Here is a 14268-nt window from a genome sequence, read left to right as displayed (position 1 = left end):
TAACCCACTAAAATAAACACTGTCCATCCTAAAAATCACAATAAAATATGTATGAGCTAAAAAAACAACAACCAGAGAAACATTAAACCATTTGTAGCAGCACAGTGCAAAACTAGAAGAATCCAATATCATGACAAAATAGGAATATGTTGACCAGTTGCCTAGAGGCTGAAAGAAAGTCTACTGTGCTTGTTAAGGCTGCTGCCTGGTATCATGGGCCAAATTCACAAACAGAACAGAATGAAACAAAGATCCGGCACTCTCTCGATTTTTGTTTTATTTCTGACTCCTAAATATGCAGAGCAGCATGAGCACCTCTTTGTGGTAGTACAAAAGTGAACAAGAACAGTGTCACTACCTTGTCATATTCCTCCTCCTCCTATTGCAAGTGGGAACTGCAACAAAATGTTGCAGTGTGGAATGCTTTTATTCAAGGTTTTAGCCAGTCAGCTATAGCTCTTTCAGGATATACCACCTTCCCAGTGCTTGTTCTGCCTCCCCCTGGCCCAACAGTCATATGCCACTGAGCAATTACAATCCTCATTGGGGTGTCCTGTCCTGTCCCGTCCCGTCCCGTCCCCCAGCGATTATGAGTTTCTTCTTCAAACAACTGCCTCAGTTTTGGAACATTTAACAATTCTCTTTCTTTATGAGTGGAAAATAATATAGTTGATTGTCTTCTCGGAGCTTATTTTTCCAAGACCATGATCCTACCTTAATGTCTTGAATAAGCTGCTGGGTGGGGGTGTCTATGGGTGCTTTTGTGTCTATCACATTCTGGATAGCACTTGACCAGCGCGTAGCTTCGTTGAGAAGCTTGGTATAGAGGCGGTAGCAGTGCTTGCGTCCGTACACAGTCACATTCCAGTAACCTGAGGCAAGAGCAAATAAGAAAACACCTTGTTAATCTGATTTACTCAAACTATTAATAGGCACATGGTGAAGGTGAGCTGTCAAAAATCACAACAGCGACGGTGGGTGACTCAAAAGAGTGCAGTTCATTAGTCTGATCTGCAGACTTGCATTAATGTTTATAGTATACAGGAACTTTTACTGCTTTCTTGAAGCAACCTGATATACTATATCCTGTCTTACTTGACATCATGCAGATCAAAACAGTACAAAGGCCAGTTCTCTACATCTCTGAAGTGTGTGCAAATTAAAACCGCTTTAGAGGCCAATTTAGGAAGAATAAAAGGTAAAAGTAAAGGTACCCCTGACCATTAGGTCCAGTCACAGACGACTCTGGGGTTGCGACGCTCATCTCGCTCTATAGGCTGAGGGAGCCGGCGTTTGTCCGCAGACAGCTTCCGGATCATGTGGCAAGCATGACTAAGCCGCTTCTGGCGAAACCAGAGCAATGCACAGAAACGCCGTTTACCTTCCCGCCGGAGCGGTACCTATTTATCTACTTGCACTTTGACGTGCTTTCGAACTGCTAGGTTGGCAGGAGCTAGGACCGAACAACGGGAGCTCACCCCATTGCGGGGATTCGAACCGCCGACCTTCTGATCAGCAAGCCCTAGGTTCAGTGGTTTAGACCACAGCGCCACCCGCGTCTTACTTAACATCGTGCAGATCAAAACAGTACGAAGGCCGGTTCTCTACATCTCTGAAGTGTGCGCAAATTAAAACCACTTTAGAGGCCAATTTAAGAAGAATAGCTAGCTCCAAAACAGTACACTAGTGACCAAAATTGTGGAAACCTTTTGGGAAAAGTGTATTTCCGAAGTCTGATGGCTCATAGCACCACTTTTTGGGAGTAATACCATAAAATTATATTTACTAGTGTATATGGGAGGCTTAAGAATACACTTCTTATTATTTTGCCTAACACTTTAAATTGAAATCTTTTTCAAACCCCAAAGTATTTTAGCAGATTTTTAATATGATTGTTGATGGCCACATCACTTGAATCTAGGGGAAGAGCTTCTGTTGAGATTAGTTACCTGTTTCTTTAAAGATTTTCTCATCCGGGGGCACCACAGAGCAGAGACTGTTCAAGACCAGGGTGCCCAGTTTGAGGGCATTCTTCTCGGAGCTTTTGTAATAATCCAATGAGTTGTGTGTCAGGACAAACCACCGCTTCTTCAACTTCAACAAAGTCATCTTTGGGCTGTTCTTAACCTCTTTATGTAACCATCCTAGTTTGGAGAAAAGACATTTCCTGATTATTGATGCTCTTCTAGAACTGCTCGTCACTTTCTCAAAACATTTTTTTAAAAAACCCCTGCTATTTACAACACATAAAACATTAAAACGGCATTTACTGAGTTCTTCTCAGAAGGCTGTTTTGATTTAGGACTTAATAACTGTTAACTAAAGTCAATGAAGATGAGGCCAAAACGTTTCTTTGAATATGCACATCTGGGCAGGATGTCGTCAGGTCTAATACATGTAGGCATGTCACATATTAACACCTAAGCCATGTACAATGGGGTTCAGTGGAGAATGGATTTTGTTTTGTGAGTGGGAGTTGGGTGTGTACTAAATCATTCCACCATTTTTTCCCCTCAGGGAAGAAGCAAAAAAATGGCATATGTTGGCTGGCAATATTTAAACTTTTTAGAAAAGAACCCCCCCCCCCAAAAAAAAAACCCCTTCCAAACCCACTGGCATTTTTATCATGATAGCAGCTACTAGTTTTTAGGGGGGGGGAGTACTAGGGATTATTTTTTTTAAGCTGACATTCCACAATGCCAAATCCTTTTCTCTGAAGCAACTCAGAAACGAGTCCTCACAGCTACCTTGAAACTGCACTTTCCCCTCTCAGGGAGGGAGAGGGCAATGACAAATGCCTCCCCAACATTGGGGTGAACTAACTACTTTGTTATTGTTACAGGTAGGTAGCAGTGTTGGTCTGCCGTAGTCGAAACAAAATAAAAAAAAAATCCTTCCAGTAGCACCTTAGAGACCAACTAAGTTTGTTATATGGGTACCAGGTGGTGCTGTGGGTTAAACCACAGAGGCTAGGGCTTGCTGATCAGAAGGTCGGCGGTTCGAATCCCTGCCACGGGGTGAGCTCCCGTTGCTTGGTCCCAGCTCCTGCCCACCTAGCAGTTTGAAAGCACGTCAAAGTGCAAGTAGATAAATAGGGACCGCTCCAGCGGGAAGGTAAACGGTGTTTCCGTGCGCTGCTCTGGTTTGCCAGAAGCAGCTTTGTCATGCTGGCCACATGACCCGGAAGCTGTCTGCAGACAAACGCTGGCTCCTTCGGCCTATAGAGCGAGATGAGCGCCTCAACCCCAGAGTCGGACACGACTGGACCTGATGGTCAGGGGTCCCTTTACCTTTAAGTTTGTTATTGGTAGGAGCTTTCGTGTGCATGCACACGAAAGCTCTTACCAATAACAAACTTAGTTGGTCTCTAAGGTGCTACTGGAAGGAATTTTTTTTTATTTTACTTTGTTATTGTTCAATCTACCCTCTGTGTTATTATAAAACAAACAGAGAATACCCAGCTTTTAAATCCTCCCTGGGCTTTAGAAGGAATCATTTTCCAATTCAGCCCAATGTCACAAGCTTTAACAGGATATATTTGGGGCAGAGTTGCCAAAAATATCAGTGACGCTAGTGGGTCTACCTCAATCAACTCTAAGAAGCTTCCCCACCCAACTCTGCTGTTATAGCCTTTTCAGATTCCCCCCCCCCCCATAGGCAAACTGCGGCTCTCCAGATGTTTGGGACTACAATTCCCACCATCCCTAGCTAACAGGGCCAGTGGTCAGGGGTGATGGGAATTGTAGTCCCAAACATCTGGAGGGCCGGAGTTTGCCAATGCCTGTCCTATAGTCTTGCATCATCATAAATAAACTAAAAGTTGCCTGACTGGTACGGATGAGGAGAAGCAACAGATCTCATAGCAATATTGTGGCTAGTACAGGAAGGATCTGCTTCTTATGGCATCGTAAAGGAACTAAAATCTCCTCTGGACATAAAAGACAATTGCAAACATCCATGCTTTGGCTTTTTGATTTAAGATGTACTGCTTAAATGTGGCCTCCTCAAGTTATTAGCAAGTACTTTGGGTGCCAGAGTTTAGTAAGAAAAACATCCCATTTTGCAGGTGGATTTCATCTGAAAGATGCTCCTACCTCTCACTATGAACTCTTGTCCCTCTACTCGGGTGTCCCCTTTGGATCTCTGCAGCAGGGTGATCCAGTGATGCATCTCCTCTGGAGTGTCGGCGTTGCAGTGGAGAACACGATTAGCGGTGATGATCACAAATGAATTGGGTCTGCACGGGAAAAACAAATAAAGCAAAAAAAGGCCTGTATAGTAAACATGGATACTATTTGGGACCATAACAAAGTGAGTCTGACTCATACAAAGCAATTCTCTTTTGTTTGTATTGTGTATTTAAGCAAATGCTGATTCACTTTATTATTCAACTTTGACTGACTTGTTTTTTAAACCTTGACATTTGACAGCTTGGCACAATCCCACAATTTCAAAACTACAGCCAAACCTCTTTCTGCTTCCACCTTACTCAGGTCTATCTCAGTGAGAATTAGCTCAAACCTTTGCTTGTTTATTCCAAAGATCTACATGAAGACACAGGTTCTGAACACAAAACAGAGATGCTCGATCCATTAACAAAATAGAGTGGTTGAATTAAGAACTGTACTACTTTTCTCCTCTTCTTTAATTTCTCAAGTTGATAGTCTCACAGAAAAAAAAAACATGTCCTGTTTCAGAACAAAGGGCTGAACAAAAATTAAGATTTGTGAAAGTGGAACTTGTTCTTACCGATCTGGATTGTCAGATGCACAGACGGAATCGATCAAGCCCACATCCAGTGTGCCCTACATAAAAAGGGAAAATGAACACTTGTGTTGTCTGGCCCATGGAATACATGCCCGTTTAGTTCCATGTGTGGATGGTAACACAAACTGTGATGATGGTAATACATGATTTAGAAAATGAGGGTTAGTGGGTTCGAATTCAATAGTAAGAGGTAGTGAAAAACATCAGTTGCTTTTGAGCAAGTTGAACAAAAACTCTTGCAGGCATGAACAGAAACATGTTTAATCCCAGCCTGTATGCTCATTGGTATTTTACTGTAATTGTGGCAATCTCACTTGGTGTACATGTCAAAATCTGTTTCCAGAGTTTCCCCCAACAAGCTGCTCCCAGTTCTGCCATCAGATTCACCAAACCAATTTTTTGGAAGCTTTTATAGGGGGTAGCATGAATGCCCATTTTTCTATTCATTATTTATTTCTCCCATTTGTAGACCCATCCATCATGTCAACACGATTCCAGGTAAGCAGCAGTTTCTGATTTACTTCAAATGCCAAGGGGAACACATTCAACCAACATTGCACAACACCATAACATTTTCAACTTCATAATTATCTGAAGAATAATTATCTGAAGAAGTGTGCATGCACACGAAAGCTCATACCAGGAAGAAACTCAGTTGGTCTCTAAGGTGCTACTAGAAAGAATTTTCGATTTTGTTTTGACTACGTTCATAATTATTGTCAGCGGCAGAAAAGACCCACTGCCATGTGATGCATGAAAGGGTCTTCTCTGTTGCAGCACCCTGACTCGAGAATGCTCTTTCTTTAGGTCAGGCATGTTTAAAGTCCGGCCTGGGGGCCTGGCCCGCCTGTCAGTTTAATCCAGCCCCTGCTCAATCCTAAAAAAAGGTCAACAACTTTGGTCGGCCCTCGCGCACGTTCAAATCTAGCCCTCTTTGAAAAAAAGTTTGGTCACCCCTGCTTTAAGTGGTGGAGACTGTCAGCAAGTAAAAACAATCCTACTTTGCCAAGTACACAGGAAAAAGGGAATCTTTCTACATTGACTGGTGGCAGCGTGCCAGGGTTTCAGAAAGGAGTTTTCCCTAGCCCTTCCTGGAGATCCCGGAAGCTAAATCTTGCACCTTCTGCATATGATCTACCACTAATCTACGTGTAGTGGCAGGACTCATCCAACAACTGGGCTACCTCTGTCCTGGAAAAAACGGAGCAGTGGATCCACCAACCATATTGCTATAACAGTATTTGCAACATTCTGAAGCTGGTTGTGTGCCACCCCCAGCCTTCCTTACCACGGCATTCTGTGGGTTTGCTTGCTCATCGTGCATTTCCCTGATTTCCTGTTCTGTGGAAGCGTGGACTTGACTCAAGACACTGAACCATTGACTGAAGGAACAGAAAACACAGGGGGGAAAGGAGATCAGTAAAATATTCTCATTCAGGAGGATTGTCTTTCCTACTGTCTTGAAATGAAACAAATGTCTGATGACCTGTTTAATTTTCTTTGGAAAGATATTCACATTCCCCACATTCTAGATAAAGTCAAGAGGCATCCCACTCGCTCCCTACCGCAGTAAATGAGCTCCTAAAACAATTAACTATTGTCTATAAATACAAAATAAATTTGTTTCAAGAATCTGAATCCACTAATCTTCATTCTCCAATTTATGTGCCATTATGTCACCACAGTGGTACCTTGGCTTAAGAACAGCTTAGTTTATGAACAACTTGGATTAAGAACGCCGCAAACCCGGAAATAGGTGTTTTGGTTTGTGAACTTTGCCTTGGAATAAGAACATGTTCCGCTTCCTGTTCAGTGTGTTCCATTTGTAAATTGAGTCCCCCGCTGCTATGGGAAAGCACGCCTTGGTTTAAGAACGCTTTGGTTTAAGAACGGACTTCTGGAACTGATTAAGTTCGTAAACCAAGTTACCACTGTATTATTATTTACCATTATGAGAAGATGAAACTTTTTTTTTTTTTTTTTTTTAAAAAGAAGGAACGCTGTCCATTGGTAGACAGAAACCCCAAGATTTTTTACAGGAAAGCCGCCAGTGATTTTTACACTAACACTGTATTCGAGTACTTTAAAGTGATCTCTAACAACGTTTTTCTTTTTGATTAGAATGCACAAAATTTATCAAACAAAAGACAAAAAAGCACCTAGATTCCATACACAATTCATTCAACACAAAAAACATTTTGTCATCCACTTGATATAGAATTCCCTACCGGAATCACCTTTTCATACATTGAATCACCAGACCCCCCAACTTGTCAAAGTTACTCTGTATTTTTATGTTCCCCAAAAATGCTGTTTTAAAAGCACCACCTGTCCTCAAGTTTTCCTTATTACCGGTAATTCTTAGCTGATATTTGATTCCTTTTCCAAGTACTAGCAAAAACAATTCTAGCTAATGTATGATAGAAAACTTGTCTGCTTATCCAAATAAACACTGGTTTTAACAAACCAAAGTGTCTGCTGTCCTATTAAACTGAAAATGTTCATTTATTAAATTAACCACAATCCTCCAATAATTCATCGTGGTTGCAAACTTCCACCATATGTGGGGAAATCTCATTTTGATTCCTTACTTGCCATGTAAGGAATCTCTACTTATGTGGTCCATTTCCCACGAAGTTCAATGCCATGGTGTGTTCATCTTAACACAATTCTCTCTTTAATTTACTGAAAGACATTGTCCTTTAGTAAATAAAAAAATTCTAAACTTCCTTTTTCTAATATCTATGCCACTTTGAGCTGACAGCTTCAGGGCATTAATTACAATGGCTTTACACCCAACAGAGATAAGAACTAATGTACAACCCAACACTGCAAAACTGAGACTATTTCTTTTTAAATATTGAATTTTATAACAATTAATGATACAAATCTAATTCATTGTGCTATTTACAATTATTCTCCCTCCCCTCCTCTGGACTTCCCTCAACTCCCCCTCTGCTGAGTTATTTAGTTTTATTTATCGTATCCTGCTTTTCCTAGACAAAAATAAAATCCCTTACCATTTCTCTAAAATATCTGTTACTCAAATGAAGTTGTGAAAGTTTATTCAAATCCTGCCAGTGAATCCAGTCCATTCTGTTGTTTCTGCAAATAAACTGTGAATGGTTCCCAGACTCTTTTGAAGTCCTTTTTGTCCTCCTCTCGTAATTTAAAACTGAGACTATTTTCTCCCTAATGTGCATTATTAGACATGTTATGCTGCAGTCTACCCACCCACTGCCATGGCATTTTTAAACATTTTGTCACTTTCCACAGCATTCTTAAATCCTCCATTTGGCTATGTTTTTACTGTTAATGGGTGTAAAGTATCGTGACACATTTATTCATGCACTTTATTTTTCCTTCAAGGAGCCCAGGTGCAGCTGACACTGATGCTTTTATCATACTGGGTTATCAGTATGCGGATGATACCCAGCTCTACCTCTCTTTTAAATCGGAACCAGTTAAGGCAGTGAATGTCCTGTGTGAGTGTCTGGAGGCGGTTGGAGGATGGATGGCAACTAACAGATTGAGGCTGAATCCTGACAAGACAGAAGTACTGTTTTGGGGGGACAGGGGGCAGGCAGGTGTGGGGGACTCCCTGGTCCTGAATGGGGTAACTGTGCAGCCTGGGAGTCATTCTGGACTCGCAGCTGTCCATGGAGGTGCGGGTTAATTCTGTGTCCAGGGCAGCTGTCTACCAGCTTCATCTAGTACGCAGGCTGAGATCCTACCTGCCCGTGGACTGTCTCGCCAGAGTGGTGAATGCTCTGGTTATCTCCCACCTAGACTACTGCAATGCGCTCTATGTGGGGCTACCTTTGAAGGTGACCCGGAAACTACAACTAATCCAGAATGCGGCTGCTAGACTGGAGACTGGGAGTGGCTGCTGAGACCACATAACACTGGTCCTGAAAGACCTACACTGGCTCCCAGCATGTTTCCGGGCATAATCCAAGGTGTTGGTGCTGACCTTTAAAGCATTAAACGGCCTCGGCCCAGTATACTTGAAGGAGCATCTCCATCCCCATCGTTCAGTCTGGACACTTGAGGTCCAGCTCCGAGGGCCTTCTCGGTAGTGGCACCCGCCCTGTGGAACACCCTCCCACCAGGTGTCAAAGAAATAAACAACTATCAGACTTTTAGAAGACATCTGAAGGCAGCCCTGTTTAGGGAAGCTTTTAATACTGGGTGGGATTGATTTCTGATTACTGTATTTTTTAGGAGATGCATGCTATTTCCCTCATTTATAGTGGAGACAAGGAACCTGTGGCCCATACAGTTGTTGTTGGGAGGGGGGGCAGCCAGCCTGGCCAAGGACTGACAATGATGGGGAATGTAGACCAGCAGTGTCTGGAATGACACTGATTTATAGACCTAAAAGTTGCTTTTGATTGACTAAACAGAGAACCTTTATAGTCCCCGAGTTAAATCGGCTAAACATTAACTTCCTCTTGGTGTTTCTGTTTAGAGCCCTTCACACTAATTATTGTGCAAAGGTGAAAATAGATAATGACTAACTATTCTGGCATCTTTTCCAGTATCAGAGGAGTTGAACAAAGGCTGTACTGTGCTGTCCCCGCCTTTATGTTCTGTCTTCATGCGAAATGGGATCATCTAAGGCTAACCTTTTCTGGACCAAGGGCCAAAACTTCACCCATGATCAACTCTTTGAGGGATGCATGCAAGCCAGATGTGGGTGTGGCAAAAAGTTGGTTTGGCCAACCCACTTTCGCATGCATATACATAAAGGGCAGAAGTTTGTATCCTCAGATGATTTATGTAGATTTGCAGAGGAGAGGGAGTTATTGCTGCCTCCGTGCTTATTAAAAATATTAATCTGATGACAGGCATCTGGGGTTATTTGCCTCTTCCTGAGGGTCCCTAATGTGTGCAGAGAGGGTTAGACACTCCCCTTTTTTTGGTCTCAGCTTCCCAAAACTTATAGGGAGAGATAAAAAATTGGTTTGGTGGGGAAGGCTTGATCTGACCCCTAGGGCCAGGGATTAGCTACCCATAATTGCAACATGATTCTGGAAGAAACATGATTTTAATATCCCCATGAAGACCCAGTCCTCTGTATCATGTGACAATCTGTCTTGGGCCTCAAAGAACTATTTGGAAATTGCTAGCTGCTGCAAAAATGCTGGTTGCTAAGAAATGGGAGAACCTATTTTGCTCCCACATTAAAAAAAAACTGTTTTCTGAAATAACGAAGGTGTCTGAAATGTCAACACTAACAGAATTACTGATTGAGAGATGGTAAATTGAAGTCAGAATGTTTATACAAGAAATGATTTTTTTTAACGTTATGAAAGACAGATATAATTACACACACACACACACACACACACATACACATACCCCAGAACATCTTATATAAGGAACATGAAAGCCTGGGAATAAAGAGGAACAGAGGAAGAAGGAGAGGTTCAATTCTGCACTACATTGGTACATTTTTTGTTAAAAGAGCCAAGTACTTGGGAGGTAGGCAGAAATCTCCAGGGGACTGCAACAACAGCAGCAAGAATTATATTAGCACAAACTTGGAAGACAGAAGAAATACCAGTGAACGAACGATGGCAAGGGAAACTCATGGAATATGCAGAACTGGCAAAATTAACAGATAAATTTCATGAAAAGGATAACAAAGACTTTAAAAGAGAATGGGAACCATTTACAACATATATGAAGAAGCAACATAAAGAGTTGGACTCACTGGCAGGGTTTGAATAAAGAAACACAATTGTATATAACAAAAAGTAAGACTGTATATATTGGGAAAATTTTGGGAAACAACACACAAGGTGAGTAATATGGAAATAAAACAAAATGGGAATATGAGGGAAGTCCAGGGGAGAAGGGGGGGGGGAATATGGAAAATTGTTAGATAAATATTATTAGAGGATGTTGTTATAAACAAAATCTGCCCCTTTTCCCTTATGGGGTATCCAAGAGCCCGTATAGAGTCTTTAAGTGGGTTCCCTATCGGGAGGAGAAAATGACAGAGGCCAACCAGAGAATATTGAGAAGCAAAACAGCTATTAAGCCTGATCTTTATTAAACTGTTGCAGCAGGGTACTCACTCACCACAAGCAAGAAAGAGGAGGAACCCAGAACAAAGGCTTATATAGCCTTTTGAAATTGCCCACCCTCAAACTCCAGACCACCCCCAGAAACATCATAATTAAGGGAAATTAAGGGAGATATAAGATATAAGATATATGTTTGTGCTTTGTTAATGTTTAGTTAATCTATGTACTTATGCTATGTATCTTTGTTATTTTCATGTATTTTTGTAATCTTTATTATTATTATTATTATTATTATTATTATTATTTTTCTTTGTAAACTTTGAACTTAAATAAAGTCTATTTTATATAAAAATTAAAAAATAATAATAATAATAAAAAGAAACATCATACATACATCAGAGGGAGCTGTCTAAAACAGAATCCTGAATGTGTTGTTTATCTCCTGTCTAGCAGGTTACCTGATTGCATTATTATCTGGGTTTTGGTCACTCTTTTGTTATTATAACTACCCAGGTCACAGGCTCACCCTATTCACACCTTAAATGTGCCCTTAAGGCAGGATTTGTGAGCACAGAGACAATGGGGAGGTTTTTTCATTTCCTCCCTTCTTGCAGAGAAACATTTGGTCAGTTTGGGAGAGTCAAATTGGTTTCAGGACTGTCTTCCTGTACTGTTTCACACATGTGGTGTATATATTTATGTACGTGTTTGCCTTGTACATTTAATTTATATTATTTGAGGCCTTAAATTCTTATAACAATGTATACATGGAAAAACCAATAAAAATATTAAATAAATCTATTTTATTTATTTATTTTATAAAATAAAAATAAAATACTGGCTGCGCTGCCATTTCCGCTGTCCACCATCAAGTTTGCTCTCTGACCTGCTTAAGGACTCCTATAAATCTAGATGGTACCAACTCCTAGAAAATAAAATCAGATCGATAGGCATCGAGCTGGAGCCCTTGTACAACTCAAGTGAGCAACATATCTATCACAATGTCTTAATTAGACTAAAGGATGTTGAGAGACAAAATATTGCGGCAGCAGTAAACAAAATTTGCTCTCCTATATTCTATGATTTAAATATCCTCGATAGGGTCAACTACGTTACTAAACTAATAATACCAGCCCAACGTAGGGCATTTATGTTGGCCCGACTGAATATCTTTCCCTCGGCATTTGTCAGGGGTAGATATCAGAATATTCCCAGAAACAAGAGATACTGCAGATGTCCCCTGAATGTCCCGGACACTGTGGAGCATATTCTCTTTTATTGTCCACTACACAGTACGCTGCGTGAATGTGTGTTATCCCCCCGTTTGGACGGTTTGAAACCGCAGCATGGTGGAAGTGTTGGATTCTGTCTCTCTGACATTGACCAAGGGGTGACTGCGGGGGTAGCCGAATTTTTGGCAGCAGTGCTTCAAGGAGCACTTTAACAGGAGGAAATTCTAGATTTTACTAACACACACATACAATCAGCCTATGAGTTTAAATGTTGTTTCTTTGTGTATATATATTTTAAAGTTTTTGTACGTGATTCTTGATCTTGCGATTTTATATGTAAATGCCTAATAAAGGTTTGATAAGTATTAAATAAATCTCCAGGGGACAACACTAATGGCCATGCTTCACAAATCGGATGGGTACCTCAGTGTTTCAATTCTCTGCCAACAACCAGCTTTGTGTTTAATCTTTCTTGTCACAGTGTGTCATGGAAAGATAAAGAAAATGATTAAGAGCGGAACGTGTGGGTGCTGTGTATACTACACACATTTTGAAATGCAAACAATTATCTTCGTTTATGTGACAATAATGTGGTTTATGTGACAGAGGAGAAAAGTCACCTTAAGCGCTAGTAAATCTTGTTGGCATTTCGACAGATCACAGATGGTGATAAAAAACCAGATCTGGATCCTATATTTGAACCTGAACTAGTAAAGTATAAGTGGATAGTGTGTGAGACTAGAATGCGGGAGAATATGGTTCAAATTTCCACTTAGGTATGAAGCTCTCTGGGTAACCTTGGACCAATCACCGTCTCAAATCCACTTCGCAGTTGGTGAGGCTAAAATGTATACTGCCTTGAGCTGAGATGCGACATTCATGCAATAAATAAATATTTTAAAGTGTCAAAGAACTGGGAATTGAACAAACAGAATCAGACCACTGGAGGGGGGGGTATTAGGGGCTTTTTTTAAAATTAAAAACCTTCAATGAGCTCATTGCTCCATTTGAAAAGAAACTATCCACAGCAAGATTGGGAGAGGAGGAGAAAATTTCCAAGCTATGGTAACTTTGAAAGATTGTAGCCTTCTCTTAGGCAATTGCTGAAATATTAATATTATTCTGCTAGCAGTTGTCTTGAGCAATCCAAAGGTTTTTAATCTGCTGGGGAGCATGGGTTTTAGGGTGCTTTATTCTACCTGACACAGTCACCAGTTACTGAGTGTTATCCCTAAAGGGAATTACAGCTCGCCATCTACTACGCATATTTTACATCCCGATTTGCAAAAGAGTGGCCGGGGAGACCCAGCCAGATGGGCGGGGTATAAATAATAAATTATTATTATTATTATTATTCAAGAGTGGGCCAAATTGATCAAACCACAGATCGCACATTCTTAGAGACAACAGCAAATCGTAGTATATTTTAAGCTCTTTTCTTTGTAGCCATATTTTGGGAGCCTGGGCACTGAGCCCAAAACTTAGAATACCATCAGTAGAACTCTGTATGAAAACCTCCATTTGAAAACCATTCTATTGCTTCTGCTTATTTTATTTTTCTGTGGGTGGGGAAAGAATCCCGCAGTGAGTTTATTGCTGGCCCAGTAGTACTAGACTTCACATCTGCAAAACATCAGCGGCTGGAAGGGGAAGGGGGGAAGACAGTTCTTACCTTGCGTCCTCAGGCGACTCCGCAATCAAATGATAGGTCCTATCGGCCATGACAATGTCAATCCCGTTTTCCTTAGTAGTGTTATCAACGATATCTCTAAAATGGACAGAGGAGTGAGAAACACGATGAATTCATACTGCCAGAGCCCTGATGCCTTGTCTTTCTTAATATTAAGCCAGTGGAGTCTAGTTTTTAATTCCTACAAACAATTTTGCCCCTCTTTTATTTCCATGGAGGCACCAATCTATTATTCATGCCCATGGAGGCTTCAATATTGATCTCCTTCATCTGCATCTCATTTTTCTTCAGCTATTGATCTGTGCCGGCCACCAGCCGCGTGCAAATTTATTATGTGTTGTTTTAGGCAGGCGATTTTTAAAAAATCGTGGAGCTCACGCTAATCTGGACAGAGCACCTAAGGTTGGTTTCCAAAGGGCCGCGACTGGGTGGACAATGGGTGCTTTGTGCTGCTCTGCTGATCAGAGGAGCACAAGGGAAGGCTGCCAACACCATCTCCTCAGCCAAGATCCTGGCAGAGGGGAAAGGCATGACTTTTAACACC

At 41.2% G+C, this 14268-nt stretch overlaps 1 protein-coding gene across 1 annotated transcript in view; it reads right to left on the bottom strand.

The window, feature by feature from the left end:
- Positions 1-14268, bottom strand: part of MYO10 (myosin X) — a 181006-nt gene that overhangs the window by 12476 nt on the left and 154262 nt on the right. Inside the window, exons 28-33 of the mRNA XM_033154368.1 lie at positions 13707-13802; positions 6056-6149; positions 4750-4805; positions 4095-4237; positions 1950-2144; positions 715-872 (exon numbers count right to left, since the gene is read on the bottom strand). Of these exons, the coding sequence (XP_033010259.1) occupies positions 715-872; positions 1950-2144; positions 4095-4237; positions 4750-4805; positions 6056-6149; positions 13707-13802 (742 nt within the window). The remainder of the gene's footprint in view (positions 1-714; positions 873-1949; positions 2145-4094; positions 4238-4749; positions 4806-6055; positions 6150-13706; positions 13803-14268) is intronic.

Source organism: Lacerta agilis, chromosome 7 (genome assembly GCF_009819535.1).
Source record: "Lacerta agilis isolate rLacAgi1 chromosome 7, rLacAgi1.pri, whole genome shotgun sequence".
In the NCBI taxonomy this organism is placed as follows: Eukaryota; Metazoa; Chordata; class Lepidosauria; order Squamata; family Lacertidae; genus Lacerta; species Lacerta agilis.
Note: the sequence above shows the minus strand (reverse complement) of the source record. Positions and strands in the feature narration are given on the sequence as shown.